General features: G+C 43.1%; 2 protein-coding genes across 2 annotated transcripts in view; one reads left to right on the plus strand and one right to left on the minus strand.

Annotated features, from left to right (window-relative positions):
• Positions 1-1,695: 1,695 nt before the first annotated feature.
• Positions 1,696-11,197, plus strand: dedd (death effector domain containing). Its single transcript, XM_083976034.1, has 5 exons — positions 1,696-1,989; positions 3,956-4,591; positions 5,248-5,352; positions 5,448-5,585; positions 7,750-11,197. Exons 2-5 carry the CDS (start codon positions 4,027-4,029, stop codon positions 8,154-8,156), a joined length of 1,215 nt encoding a protein of 404 aa, XP_083832160.1. The 5' UTR covers positions 1,696-1,989; positions 3,956-4,026; the 3' UTR covers positions 8,157-11,197.
• Positions 6,380-15,743, minus strand: part of efhd2 (EF-hand domain family, member D2) — a 54,427-nt gene continuing 45,063 nt past the window's right edge. The window contains exon 5 of the transcript XR_014595522.1: positions 6,380-6,389. The gene's annotated coding sequence lies outside the window, so the exon portion shown is untranslated. The remainder of the gene's footprint in view (positions 6,390-15,743) is intronic.

Consider the following 15,743-nt stretch of genomic DNA (forward strand, 5'->3'; position numbering starts at 1 on the left):
AAGACTTACAGACGTATATAAAATACAGTAAGTCCTAAAGATCTCTATGCATGTTGACACATCTTCATGAGCTCCAGAGCCATAGCTGTAAAACAGCACCGATTTTGACATTTGATTTGTGCACGTCTGCGTGTATGTGTGTGCGTCTGTGGGGAATAGGGGTGGGAGGAACTGGAACCAATCCCTGCTGACGTTGGGCAACAGGCGGGGTGCAACCTGGACTAACTGTCAGTTTGTCTCAGACATATAGAGACCAAAACAACTATTCATGTTCAATGTCATACCTGTGAGCAATTTATACTCACCAGGTAACCTGATTGGAATTAAGCACTACTAATTTGGACTTTGCATACTTCATATTTTTGCAATCAAACCCCACTACACTGAAATATTCACACATTTATATACCTTTTGTACAGTGTTGCAGCAGCACATAGGAGTGAAGGATACTGAGATAAAACACACTGATATGATAACATCTCTATTTACAAACACAGTCAGTTAAAGCAGAATCATAATCATAAAACATTATTGAAGGCCAAGGGGGAGTTACATTATGTGACAGTCAATCAAAAATAGAGAATGTGAAATAGATAATGATGAAGATAAATATAAGCATATACAATATACAGCTGTATCACAGTGTGGTACGGCTGCACTGCAAACAGTAGTGAAGACTGCTGAGAAGATGCAGAGTGTTTACCATCACAGAGTCTGCAGGAGAGCTGCTTCCATCCTGAACCCCCCCACCCACCCCCAGCACAAACTGTTCACACCCAGGACGGAGGATCAGACTCCTAAACAGTTGATGGGAGTCTATCACTACCCCATGTAACAGCACCTTCATTTTGCACTATTTGCACATTATTTATTATTATCACATGCATTTTGCACAGTAATACATTCTCTAGCCTACTGTTTACAGCTGTGACCTCCATATGTGTTTATCTTTAGGTTTTTATATATTCTATTGTTATTATTATATTACTGGTGCTCTTTAATTCCATTGTCAGGAAAACATGTTTCTGTGCAAATGACAATAAACACCTTGAATCCTGAATTAGTCCTTGGGCCAAGACCCAAAATTTCACATATCTCCCAGGTATCACCTGGGAGGGCAAATTCTAGTTGTGATTTTTTTTATTCCTATACACCCCTAGATTAAGTTTTGATATGATAGACCTTGCTGACTGGCAGCTTTATAGGATTTAGGATTTAGGACCATGAAAAAACTATAATGATGTCCAAAAAGAGTGTTCAATGACTTTTAATGTGTTATTGGCCGTCTGTGTTCTTTTTGGAAATGTAATGACAATCTGCCTATATGGGAAAACAACAAAATGCGGAAAAAAAATATATATAAAAAGCTGCTCCTATGAGAAGGCTGTCATATTTTAATTTACTTATATTGACCCTAAAACAATTTAGTATAGGTAAGGTTTTGCCCACTCAAGTGATACCGGTATCTGGTCTGGCCCAAGATAAATGTAGACATAGAAAATAAGGACAGATCAGTCAGATAGCAGGGGTCAGCAGTGGTGACAGCAGGGGTCAGCAGTGGTGATACCTTTCACAAAGTCGTCATTTGCCATAAAACAAAGAAGAAGAACCAGAGCCATTTAACCCGGAAGTGAGCCCGGTACAGCCATGGATGTATTAGGGTACAGCCGTGACTGCCACCCGGAAGTTCTTTCATTTTAGCTGAAGAACGAGAATTGTCTGCTTACTTTTCCCATGGTGACTGAGTGTGGACTACAACCACTGAACACACTGTGTTTGTTTCTGAGCTGAAACACAGCCGTGCCCCACACCCGTACACCGGAGGCACGCGCTGAGGCACGCGCTGAACGTTGTGTTGGACTGAAGCGGTCCACCGTGCCCGTGTCTTCTGTCCGGTTGCATCTAGACCGTTGGAAGGGAACTCAGCTGTTAGCGGCCTACCGAACTTTGTTAGTGACGGGCTCGTCAGGAATATCCAAGAGACAGAAGGTAATGTAAAGTTGGCACGAGATAACATTGTGTGTGTTGTTGTGGCTGTCCGCTCTACGTGGTAGTGTGCAGGTTAGTCTGGGCCACGTTAGCTTGGACTGAAGCTAACGACGAGCAGTCACAACAAACCAAGACGCAGATCACAGGCATGTTATTGTACGTAGATTTGCGTGACTGTAGTGATTTCTTTTGGCTATTTAACTTAGTCACGTCTAACACAACACGGGCCACAGTCAAGTTTTTTCTCTTGTTGTGTAGCGACCACGCATCTACATCTCCTTGCATCTGTTTTGAATACAGATAACTAACGTTAGCATGCTAGCTATCAACCGTCAGACACCTAGCTAGTTGCTAGCTCGCCCCATCGCTTGTCAAACAGCTGGATGTTACAGGGTGTGTGTTGTTTACATGTTCTATTGTAAAAAACTGTCTTTCGTCAGCCACTTGACTTTTAAAAGAGTTCGACAATTCGTCTCTTGTGTGTATGAATGTTTATGTCTGCTATAGTTTGCCAATGTAGCCATAGCTAACGTTAGTGTTACTGTTTAGACGTCCCCATGGTAATAATAGTATATGTAACAGTGATTTCCTGTGTACATAGCAATGTTTCTTACGATGTTAACGTAATCAACAATAGAATATACATCAATGAAGAGAACTGAGCATTTCAATGCAATTTAGAATTCTCAGTGCTCTTCTCCAACAATGACATGTGTATCCCTCAATTGGGTGTAAATCTGATTTCCAGCATTTCTGTCTTTGATTTTAATAATTTAATTTCCCGATCAATCAATTAGGTTCATGACAGTTCAAGTGCTCGTACAGTATCAGGACACTGGAACTGCCCCAACCACATGGATGTTAATTGTATCATATTCAGCTTCTCCAGACACAAATCAAAGTAAACCTACTTGATTACAATACACACAACACCTCTCATTTCTTGTCATAGATAACAATTGACATGGACACGTATTAATGGGTTAAATTTTCTTGGCTCCTAGCTAGAGTCCCATTCCAAATACATTGTGTGTTTTTTTTACATTATTTATATTGACACATATTGACACTAATATTGAATTATTGGTGTTTAACCCTTTCAGCTAAATTCTATAGCCTAACTGTTATGATTCTTTCCATTTGTATTCAAACCCTCATCAATTAACGGCTTGTCATTTCTACTGTACGTACAAAAGCACCTTGTGGAAGAAGAAGCTGTGTTCTTCTGGTTGCAAACAAACTGTGGCATCATTTGTCCAGTCAGAACGTTCACTCTTCTATTTTGTGGTCTTGTGATAGTTGGCTGTGTTTTCGAGGCTTTTCCAAACAGATGGTAACGCATCTGTTTGTGTCACTTTGATTTGATTTAAGTGTGTTAATATCATGCTGGTCACTCGTCAACTATTCACTTACCTGAGGCCAGAAGTCACAAGACTGATTCCCACTGGAGATTTACTGCAAGTTAAATGTTCGACACTGTAGTGAATTTGAAACAAAACTGTTACTGTCATTGTTCTGTAATATGCAAAAATCTCACATTTCCATGAAACTGTTCTATTCAATTATTTGATTTTGATACACCCAGAAATATTCTCCATGGATTTACACAAACCTACATGTTTGCAGATGCCCTTTGAGACAAACTGTTTGTAAAAACGGGCTATACAAATAAAATTGCCTTGCCTTGCCTCCAAAAGTTGTGTGAATAGTCTGCTGGGTGACACATTCTCACACAGTATGTGATGTGTGCTGGCCCATACACTTGCCTGCTTCACCACATGTGTGCCCTTTGCTGTGTTAAATTGAGCTGTGGTTTGTTTCTGTCAATGTTACATGTCATGGAGGTTTACGTACTTATTATCAGAGAGCAGTCTGTCTTCACTGTAATACGCTGTGATGGCCACTGATGATAAACTCAGTCTGAACTGATTGGACATTAATGACCCCCCCCTCTTTCCGTACTTAGCTCATTGGTTGGAGCAGAGACAGCAGGAGTTGCAGGGATTCGAGCATCCCTCATCACCACCGGGTCCTGAGATGACATCACAGCAACCTCAGCTCCCCAATGCTGTTATTCCTCCCCAGCTTGCACAGAACTCCTCTGCTCAGCAGGCGCGGCCTCACATTCAGGCTAATCAGCTGCACAGCAGTCAGAGCAGCGCGTCTGCCGGTCCTCTGGAGCAGCGGGCGCTGAGCGGCCGGCCGGGCTGCTCCGGCGTGTCGGCGGCCAGCGGCCAGGTGGCCAGCAGGAACCTTTCTGCCTCCTGTACTAACTCCAGCTTAGCAAGAAGAGATGGGGGGTTCGAACCGTGGCCCGAGGAGGCGGTGGACAACTCCCACGGGCTGTACTCACTCCACCGCATGTTTGACATAGTCGGCGCCCAGCTGACACATCGGGATGTCAGGGTACTGTCGTTCCTGTTTGTCGATGTGATCGACGAGTACGAGCGTGGCGGCATCAGGAGTGGGAGGGATTTCCTGTTGGCCCTGGAGCGCCAGGGTCGCTGTGATGAGACCAACTTCCGACACGTTCTCCAGCTTCTGAGGATTATCACCCGCCACGACCTTTTGCCTTATGTCACACTCAGGAAACGACAGGCCGGTGAGTAATGCAGTGTCTTCTTCATGTCCACACCTGGATGAAAAGTCTCACTACTGTTGGTTGGAGTTTTAAGATTGTTTGGCAGCATATGAACAACACTACCATGGTATGCTCCTTAAGGAGACCAGCTGGCTACATTAGGTTCCCGATGAGCTCTTTACTTGTCAACCACATTTTCAGATGGCAGTGTTTGGTTGTAAAGTACAGACACTCAGAGTATACCCATAGTAAACAGGAAGTGACTTGTCCAGAGATCAGGACTTTCAGTTGGTTTTTAAAGTCCAACAGTCATCAAAACAGAGGGGAGGGGACAGGTTGTGGTTGTTCTATGAGTTTGTCCTTGCTCTTCTTGTTGTTTTTTTACATAATAATAATAATAATAATAATAATAAAAAACAAGAACACAAATACTGTAAATAATTAAGTAAACTGTACTTATACAAAAATACATTTGTCATTTTTCATCACAGACTTTTTCAAGGTAGGAAGTTGAGTTAGTTTGACTGAATGTAGTAAACATGTGTATTTGATGGAAGTGGTTACTCATATCAACCCTGGCAGAGCACAAAAACTGTCAGTTTTGTGATTGTCCCTGCATTCTGTGAGATGCGTCCACAGACATTTATCTGATGAACTGATGAGCTGTTGTGTTTCAGTGTGCCCAGACCCTGTTGACAAGTACTTGGAAGAGACATCAGTGCGCTACATTTCACCAAGAGGAACAGCACAGAGCAAGGACACGGCCCCCCACAGAAGAACAGGTTGGTGATTGTCTGTGTGGGCTTATTTCTGTATCACCTTGATACAGAAGTTTGGTTAATGTCTTATCTGATGTTTCTGTTTCTGTTTCTTTTAGGTCCTCAGCCAGTCATCTGCTGTTCCCCGTCTGGACCTCACGTCGGCCCGCCCCGAACGAAGCCAGCTCCTCCGGTTCCCAACCGCAAACGGAAGAGAAGTCACTCGTCGGCTGACTGCCGAGAGAAACAAACCTGCGGTAAAAAGAAGCTGTTTTTGTCTGGTCTCTTAGAGTAGGATAACAAAACTTCTGTTTTCCTGGGTTGAGAAGGAACGACCTGAGATCACATGCACAAACTGTTAAGTAATACCCCTTTCCCACTGGCCAAAAAACCCGTTTAAACCCGCTAACAATCGGCTTTTGGTGGCAGTGGGAAAGGCGCACCGAGCCGTGTCGACGGTCAAACGACTCAGCAAGCGACGCGGGTTAAAATCGCCTTTAATCGGCTCGGCTCCGAACGGCTTGCAGTGGGAACGCCAGACCCGCGTCAACCCGCTAATTTACGTGATGACACTGAACGTTACGTGACGCTACGTCATCGCGCCGGTCGCGTCTCATATCACGTACCAAAACAAAGCTCTGCTCCGCTCTGCTCTCATCCGAGACTGGGATCAAAACATCAGAGAACACTGACCAAAGACGATAGAAAAAAAGAAAAGAAGCGACCGTCTGTTTAACTGGCGTGTTGTGCCGCCCGCGGACGTCCGTCATCCGGCCGCAGCAGACTCTCTGTCCTCCGCGGTCCTGGTGCTCCAGGTCAGCCAGACAGAGAGTCTGCCTCGGCGGACGGACACTCCGCGGCGGGCGGCTGTGGCATGACTGTGTGTCTCTTGCACCGCGGATGAGAGCGGGGCGATTGGTTTATGCTCTGTCTGATCCCTCAGCGGGGGGTCAGACTCGGCTCATTTTGGTCAATGGGAAAGGAGCCAAATGCCGATTGTTAGCGGGTCGACCCGCGTTTAAAAAACCCGCGTCGACCCGCTAATTTTAGTGGGAAAACGGCTTATGTGAGACTCATACCTGAAGTGTTTTCTTGGTGAGGTTGCACTCTTTGAGAATTTCAGTTTCAGTTATTGGGGCAAGGAGCTTCTTTCACAGCCCAGTTTCTCCTCGAGAAATCAGATTTCTCTGCAGAGTGCACACACAACTCAAACTGTCAATAGGCACATCTGAACAAATTTGAAAACTTTATCTTTTGTCTGATTTCTCAGTTATTAATTGAGACACTAAAGAACTGTGTGAGAGTGAAGCATGTGCTGGATGAATCCACAAATCAGTTTGTCTTGTCCAATAAGTGTTTCATTTTCTTTTTCCCTCTGACATCATCTGTGGGTGCCAGGATGTGATCCAGCCACCTACAGCCCCACCAGCCTGCAGCACTAGCTAACATAAGAGCTAGCTTTAAGTCACTTAAAGTAACTTCAGTCACTGTGGGAACATTATGAATCTTAAAGGATATCTGAGAGTCTGTGTCATTTGTATTATCCATTGCAACCCCCCCCCCCCCCCCCCTCTCTAGTGGCAGGCACTGTCCAGAGTGTGACTATTGTTGTTCACATGTAAAGCTACACACTAGATTAGCCCAAATGTGGCTTGTCTTGGCAATTATTTGTCTAAATAGACCTGAAGTTACTGCACCCGGTCAAGTTGGAGGCTCCCTGATGTGGAGTCATTAATTAACATGTTTGATATTTATGGGCTTCTTCTGACAGAAATATGGATGTGACGATTATAGATTTTCTTGGTACGATTATTGTCAGAGAAATAAACACTATGAATGTGTAAAATCCAATATAGTCAAAATATAATTGCATTACTAATTATATAAACAGAACATTCAAAGCATCTATATACGACCAATTATTAAAGGGACTACGAGGATCGGGAAAGCGTCGTAGTAAGATGACGAAAGTGAAAGTACAGTCCGCGACTTGGTTGGAAATTTCAAGATGATACACCTTCAGCTCCCTCTTTTCACCTGTCAACCCCCTCCCTCCCTCCACACACACACACACAACACACAACAAGAGTGTGTTTCATGGTGAGAGAGACGTAAGATCGTTTCGGAGTCTCCGGTTGCTATGGAAACGTATGGCTACTTTGTGTGTGTGTGTGTGTGTGTGTGGGGGGGGGGGGGGGGGTTCATAAAGTGACCTGACGGTGTATTGTCTTGAAATTCCCAACCAAGTCACAGCTACTTAGCAACTGTAGCTTTAAGATCTGAAGGTTGTCTGGTGTGTATGTGTGACCAGCCTAAGTCAATAGAAACAAGTTGATCTCAAGACTCAAGTCTTGAGGTATTTTAGGGTGTTGAAGTCCTGAGGTCATGTTTGACCCTTGTTGTGCTCTCCTCTCCTCTCAGATATCCGCCTCCGGGTCCGTGCTGAGTACTGCCAACACGAGTCTGCGCTTCAGGGCAACGTGTTCTCCAACAAACAGGAGGCGGTGGAGCGGCAGTTCGAGCGCTTCAACCAGGCCAACACTATCCTCAAATCCCGAGACTTAGGCTCCATCATCTGTGACATCAAGTTCTCAGAGCTCACCTACCTGGATGCCTTCTGGAGGGACTACATCAACGGATCGTTGCTAGAGGCCCTTAAAGGGGTCTTTATCACGGATTCCCTAAAACAGGCTGTGGGCCACGAGGCAATAAAACTGTTGGTCAACGTGGACGAGGAGGACTACCAGGCTGGGCGACGCAAACTGCTCTGTAATTTGGTCACAGGTAGCGGTAGCCCACCAGGAGGTAGCAAAGATTCAGTATCTTAGACTCTCTGTCCAAGGTGGTAGCATACGGGAGAAACACTGCTGTGCCTCCCCCACAGAGTGAGACGTGGTTGTGTCATTTGAGGTGCCTGAAGTATGTGTCTGAGAGGAACTGAGGACTTTTCAGCGACCCCACCGATTCCTTGACAGAGCTAAGTTCATAGGATATCTACTTGGCGCCCTAAGCGTAGCATGCAAAGTGATTGGGAACTATGTTAGCAAAGTAGGCGATACATACAGGTTGGCATTATTTTTGAATCCTAAGCTGTTCATTTTCTTGAAGGAGGAGAACGCTGATCTCATACGTGCATTGACTCAAACTAATTTCTTGTTTCTGGTGTGTTAGCTCATTGAGACATTTGTTAACTCTAATACTCTTCAAAACAGTGGAGTTATTTTCAATACAGGAAACATGCTTAACGCTGATGAGTTACTCCCAGTGGGAGTTGTACCTTATTGTCAAACCGGTTCATCTCTTCTCCCAGTTTTTTTGGTGTACATCACAGACTAGATCAACCCAATGAGAGTGTTCTGTGTGTTACAGAGTCATTCACTGGTGTTTTTTGGATTTGTAAATCAGTGCCAGAGTCATTGTCAGCCTGTACCGTCGGACCTCTGCTCACTCACCATCTCATTCACGCTCAGTTGTGATTTTTTTCCCAATTTGAAATGACTCTCAATAACAAATCAACTACAAGTGACATTTCTACCCAGTGTGTGTCAAGTCATCTAAGATGTGCAGATAAGTAGGATGCCTGCAGTTTGAGCTGGGATTTGTACCTGTCCTGTTTTAGTAGAGTGAAAGCAGTTAGAGTGGAACTCCCACTCTAAGTCCTCAGCAGTCGTCTCTGTGGGTGTGTAATGTGGTCTGGTGGGTGAGGATGCAGTCGAGTCCACAGGTGATAAAACTGCCTCATCCAGCAGCTCCAGGGCCCAGGGGAGAAATTAAAAGGTGTCGTCATCACAAGGTGTGGCTTCAGTTGCAAACTGAACTGTGTGTGTCTTTTTCTTATGGATGTGAAACGGAACAGAGGACCAACATAATAGTAAAAGTATATCGCATGTTGATCCTCGACAATTTAGCGCATAGATCTTGGACAATGACATCCATTCTGTGCCACTGTGAAATGCCGATTAACCAAAGTGGGAATTTATTTTCATTACTCTTTGGCGTCTGTGGAATAAGGAGGATCAACAGTAGAAATGAGGTTTGGTGGGTCCCTGTTTGTGTTGACAGTATTACTGATTAAAGCTCTCATTTCATGCAGTCATACAATACCTAGTGGTTACTGCACTCACCTCATCAGGAAAACCTCTGTAGTGGGTAGAAGGAGTGCAGAACGGTCTGAAACTAGCTGATGATGCTGGTTCCTGTTGCCATCACAGCCTCACAGTGGCAGTAGCTGTAGAGTTTGATGCTGCACAATCATAATACAAATGTCTCATCCCACCTTAACTCACAGGGGGCTGTACTCTCTGTTAAACTCTGACAGTATTGGACAATCCTGCAAAATCTTGTTCCTGCAGTCACTGATGACGTCCTCTAAATTCTTGTTGTCTACAACGTGTGAGCGTGGAAATTATGCTTTGAGAAATGCTCCCTGAATTGGCGTTGAACATGTCGCTCTCCATGTGAATTGTGACCCAGCTTTGGGCACATCTGGGCGGCGTTACGTCCAGTCATGGGATGTCACGATGTCAGGATTTTGAAAATCTCTCAAAATGTGGTTTTACTGAAATGTGACGACCGGTCAACCAGAAGTGGTTCTAACTCAAAGCAAGTCTAAGTACCTTTGGTTTGGAAATGTTTAATATCAGTGATAAGTATCAAAGATGAAGTATTAGCATAATGCTATTTTATGATGATTTTGTTACAAAAGTAGACTAGAGACTGAATGTCATTTTAATAAGACTTGCCATTTGAAATGCCCCTGATCCTGATATTTGACATGTTTCTGTTATGCAGTGCAAACAGCCACAAAAAAAAAAAAAAAAAGAGGCGCAGGCTCATATTGGGTATATATATATAAAGTCTGATTTGACACAGCTCTTCTGTCCATCACTTCACAGTTCTGACATCCTTGATATCTTCACTGGCTTCATTACAAATGTACATCTGTCTGTTTTCTTCTTTTTTTGCCAAAACTTTGTAATCCAACTTTGTTGCTGATTTGTTTTTAATGTAATTGAACTTTTGTCCAATCTTCCATCAGTTTGTGAACTGGTGGTCTACTTTTATGTTCCCTATTAAAGGTTCAGTGTATGTATTTACCAAACATATTAAGAAGCCCTATCTTATATTTGCTGTCATACCATCCATGGGTACGTATGAGAACATAAGAGCCTCTATTACTCTGAGTTATACAGAGTAGGCCTACATTTTATATTTTTACCCCAGTGGAAGTTCATAAGGTTGCAAGTTAGTATCTATTATATAGGTTGGTGTCTGTTATGTTGATTGTATGTTATCTTAGTTGTTAAATGCAGCTGTGTTTTAAAGCAAATTTGCATGTAACCTGCTATGATCTCCAGAAGTCTCATAGAAACTCACAGTGCTAACATGTGTAAATAACTTTTATTGGATGTCTGATTTTCTTACTTTAATTTTGCATTTCTTTCAGAAAATCAGTAAGTACGACTGTTAAATAAATGAAATGGATGGGTTTTGTTCAAGTCCTAATCATGATCATTTATTCTTATGTCACATAACTTTTTGTGGGAAACAAACGGCTTCCTGACGGATGGAGTTGTTTTCAGGAATCTGGCCTCAGCCTTCTCCTGGGTGTGTTCTCTTCCTGACAACACACTGTAAACTGTGTGTGAGAGCTCCTGGGTGCATCTGGCTCCTCCTCATTCCCTGTGCTTGCCGCCTCATCTCCACAGCTCGTCACATTCACAATGTACAAAGAGGGAAAGATCCAGGCGTCATGTTTTTATTTCTGCCACGAATGTCCTCGCAGAGACCGAATGTAACGTACGTCAGTGTGAACCATACTCTTCGCTTTCATCACATGTGCTAGACGAAACGACTAAAGATTCGGCGGTTAGTCCTGTTGACCTGTTTACCAATAAAAGTGAACTTTGCTGTGTTTCTATTTGCCATGGATACGTTGCAGTCAAGTTAATTTATTGATGATTAAGCTGAGCTTTGACTAACCACTGCTACAGCAGGTCTGCTGTCAGTCAGGATGATCCAACTTTGTACAAAATAGATTAAACAAATTTATGAAAATTTGCTGACGAGTGCTGTGTACTTGCTGACCTAGGTGGTGTTTTCACATGTGGACTTATAGACTTTACATCCGGTTGATGTATTCATACTCATTTCACATCCAGAGCAGCTTACAAGGGAGGAGGATCACTAAAGCTTCAGTGTCAAAGTCTAAGTTAAGTGGAGGGATAGCAGTCAGAAGCTTCTACCACCCTGAGGAACCACAGAGGAGAACATTCAGGACTATCGTGTGTGCAGGGTTGGTGACCCCAGACCACGTTCCATGGAGGACCATGATGAGCTGAGGCTTTATGACAGCTGCTGGTCTGAGACTTCTTCATGTGAGGATGATGAAGGTCACTGTTCTCTTCAGCCATCTCCTTCCTCATGGCTTCTGTGTCCTTCCACATCATCCAATCAGGAAAGAAACATTGCTGGAGAGATGACGGAATATGAGCAAAATATGGAGTGTCATTGTAAAAGTGACTAAATATTGTCATCTTTTAGTTTTTACTTTATTCTTTATTATAACAACTAAGGCTCTTTCACATGAACAAGCTCGTAGCCAGACCCAGGCTGAAAGGGATAGTTCACTCAAAATTTAAATTTCACTCATTATCTACTCCCCCTCATGTGGACTAAGGGCTGGGAGAAGTTTCAGAGTCCTCCGTGGCTTCTCTGAGTTACAGGGGGTCGCAGCAGTGCGTAGCAGTGCATGTCCATATGACGGTTGCAAATGGATACCAACTGTCGTCTCGTCACAAAAAGACAAAAAGAAGGAAGTATGTAATGTCCATCTTGTATTGAAGCCCCGAAATGTGAAATAGTTACAATACAAGCTTCAATACAAGACGGACATTACGTACGAGCAGCATGGAGGTATTTGGATGTTTTTTGGTGTGTCTTGTTGTTACGAAGACAGTTGGTATCCATTTGCAACCGTTATATGGACATGCACTGCTACGCCGAGACCCCCTGTAACTCAGAGAAGCCACGGAGGACTCTGAAACTTCTCCCAGCCCTTAGTCCATATGAGGGGGAGGAGATAATGAGTGAAATTTCAATTTTGGGTGAACTATCCTTTGAACAACATTAGCTTCATTAAGCCAGATAATAAAAAGTACTGGGTAATATGTTGAAACCATCAACACTGTAAAAATGAATGAAAAAATGATCAGTCAGCGGGTCAGTTGTGGACATTTCCAGCCTACAGGGAGGTGATGGCGTGAACCTTTCCTGTTGTTGAGGATCTTGAGCTCTGTCTGTTGGGCAGGAGAATAAATGAGAAACTGAGTAGATGTTGCCTACAGGGCGTCTGCAAGTGTGAACTGTTTTGCTTGTAACCCAGAGAAACAAAAAATAATTAATAGTCTGATGGTTGAGCATTTAGAATAAGTTTTAATCAACCATTGTTCACCTGCTACCTCCCCAGTCTGATCATCATTTCAGTTCAGTGTTTCTCAAAACCTTTTCACCATGGACCACTTCAATATTAGATTAAAACTCATGGACCACCCAGCTCCACAAAGAAACCATAAACCAATAGGGTCTACTGCTTCAGTAGTATTGAGGCAAACATGAGTTAAAAATGTCAGCTGGTCACAGTCTATTCACTGCCCTCATACTGGTTATTTCCCATCAAATTACATTTACATATGAACACTGGCTGGATGGCACCAGACACTGAATCTCAATGGAGGCAACTACATGTCTGATAAAACCTAACACTGCTTGCCCTGATCATTTGTGCCACACCACACAAACTGTCCAATGTTATTATTTATTATCTTCTTTTTTGGTGGTAACAACAAAATCCAACAAAACAATGCAGAAATGAACGCTGTTTAACATGCCAGTTGTTACTGCAGTGAAAAGGCTAATATATCATAATACAATGATTGGTGATCAGTCGGCTTGATTGCACAGTGCAACGAGTTACAGACTCTGCAACATGCTGAGGAAACAAGACTGTGTAGAGGAGTGGTCGGCTGATTGCTCAGTTGATTCGTAGAAACTAATACTTTGAGGTGGCAACAAGTGCAATTGCGATGGTGATTAAAAAGGCAGAACGACAGTAGAGCAGCTTGGTGGAATGAATGATGTCACAGTTTTTGCTTGTTGTGTCTTTTTGGTTCAGAAACTGACTCCAGATTGTCCACTTGTCGTGTCGCTGCTTGTTCATCTTCTTTTTTCTTTTAAATAAAAAAGGGATATTGACAAATACAATGCTTTAATGTTGAGAACAACACATCAATACAATTTTGTGGTGAGTTGTAGACAGTTAGGAAAATAGGAATAGGAAAAAGGTTGTGAAAATGTAATATCCTAAATTTTATAAATTTTACCAAGAGACCATAGGGGGGCGCTTGTTACCTGAAATGATCCATCCTCTGTCATTATGGCCGACAGCTCAGTTACATCAGACCACAGGACATTTCTCCAGGAAATAAGATTTGTACTTTACTTTGATTCTTGCACAGTTTTTCACAAGATCCTTTGTTGATGTCCTGGTGTTGATTTTCACTTTTCTCACCAAAGTAATTTCATGTCTAGGAGACAGGATTTCTTTTCTCCAAGTGATATGGCACTTGATATGACAGTGTTGAAACATGTGCTGTTGACCCTACGGATAAACGTGGAACCTTTAGGTGAAATCGTTCCTAAACATGAACCAGACTTGTGGAAATGCACATTGTTTGTCCGACACATTGATTTTCTTGTCAATGCCAATCAAGAGGAACTGAGTTGGTGTAGGGCAGACCGGGGGTATCGGGAACAAGTTATGAATCATCTGATTGACTTTGTAAATGCTCAGTTTCGTCCTTCTTCCATAAGTGAAGTAGCATCCTGTGGCAGATGCAGCCAATTTCAGAGGGAAAAAATAATTTTGAGGCCTGAAAGTATTTCCCCCCCTCCATAGCCTTGCCAGCCGAGCCATCAAACTTACATCATGTTATTGTGAGTCTTTTTTTTATTTGTAGATTTATTTCATGCAAGTTGTTAGTGTAGCCTAATGTATAAAAACTAAAAACAGACTGGGAGGTAGAGCCTTCAGTTACCGGCCTCCTTTACTGTGGAACCAGCTCTCTCCATGGGTCAGAGAGGCAGACACTCTAACTACATTTAAAGCAGAAGTAAGCGGAATGTTTGTGTTAATATAAGTCTTAAATAGTTCTATCTTCCGACAGCAATCACTTCTATAGAGTGTTTGGTCTGAAACACGGGTCTGTCAGTCACTCTGCTCTGCTGTAAGCCGAGGAGAAAACTTTCCTTGTATCCTACAACCTTTATCCAATGAGGAGAGAGAACGGCATAAAGGGGCGGTCCTCTCTGTGTGTGCAGCCAAGGGATGCGCGTGTATGTGCCAATATAATACATCCATGGTATGTGCTGACTAGAGCACTGGAAAAGAGAGTAATGACACCACCATTGACTCCCGTGGTAAGGGTTTTGCGCCCTTAGTGGCAGGATATGGGTATTGCAAAAGAGCCCAGAAAACCCATTCACTCCAATGTATGTGTGTTGCCCACTTGCTTGTAAATTGATGAAAACGGCCGTGTTTTTGTTTTTAGGCGTCTTGGTCATATCAAATTATACTTATAATTTGTTTATTACAAAATGTAGATTGAAACATTAAAGCAGAAGTAAGTGATATATTTGTGTTAATATAAGTCTTAAATAGTTATATCTTCCGACAGCAATCACTTACATAGAGTGTTTGGACTGAAACACGGGTCTGTCAGTCCCTCTGCTCTGCTCTGAGCCGAGGAGAAAACATTTATCGTATCCTACAGTTTTTATCCAATGAGGAGAGAGAACGGCATGCAGGGCTGTGTGTGCAGCCAAGGAACGCCGTGAATGTGGCGACGTAGGGACGAGGACTGTTATGGTGCGTTCAAGGAAACTCGTATTTTTCCGACCGTGAAGTCGTACCAGTTTGATCTGGTACGAGTTCACCGGTCGGAAGTTACGAGTGGCCGTTATAGTGACTTTCACCGGTAAAACAGGTCGGAAAAACACGAGTGGGTTGCCTGGAACGCTACAAAGTCGTAAGTTGTGACTTGAAGCTGTAATTTACGATTTCAAAAGCCTGCCTGGAACGCAGCATTAGCGAAAACGACCGGACCACTCACTTCTGCTTTAATGTAGACAATTGTTTTTTTTTGTAACTATCTTCCCTATGTAAACTTCTGAGCTGCTGTCAGTCTTAGCGTCATATACATGTTTTCTCCTCTCTCTCTAGCAGACACAAAATATAACTGCAGCATGTTTTTAAAGCATTGCTTTATTCTAACAGAGGGCACCGGGGATAACTGTGGATAGTATGTTGTAGTCTGAATCTGAACAGGTGGATGCTTTGACAGATGCCAGTCAGTGAA

The sequence above is a fragment of the Trachurus trachurus genome, assembly GCF_905171665.1.
Source record: "Trachurus trachurus genome assembly, chromosome: 7".
In the NCBI taxonomy this organism is placed as follows: Eukaryota; Metazoa; Chordata; class Actinopteri; order Carangiformes; family Carangidae; genus Trachurus; species Trachurus trachurus.

Bases quoted from the DNA above. Each gene is read 5' to 3' on its own strand.
- dedd (XM_083976034.1), top strand. From the start codon at position 4,027: ATGACATCACAGCAACCTCAGCTCCCCAATGCTGTTATTCCTCCCCAG. The intron at 4,592-5,247 runs GTGAGTAATGCA...GTTGTGTTTCAG, and splicing joins ACTCAGGAAACGACAGGCCG to TGTGCCCAGACCCTGTTGAC. The intron at 5,353-5,447 runs GTTGGTGATTGT...TGTTTCTTTTAG, and splicing joins GGCCCCCCACAGAAGAACAG to GTCCTCAGCCAGTCATCTGC.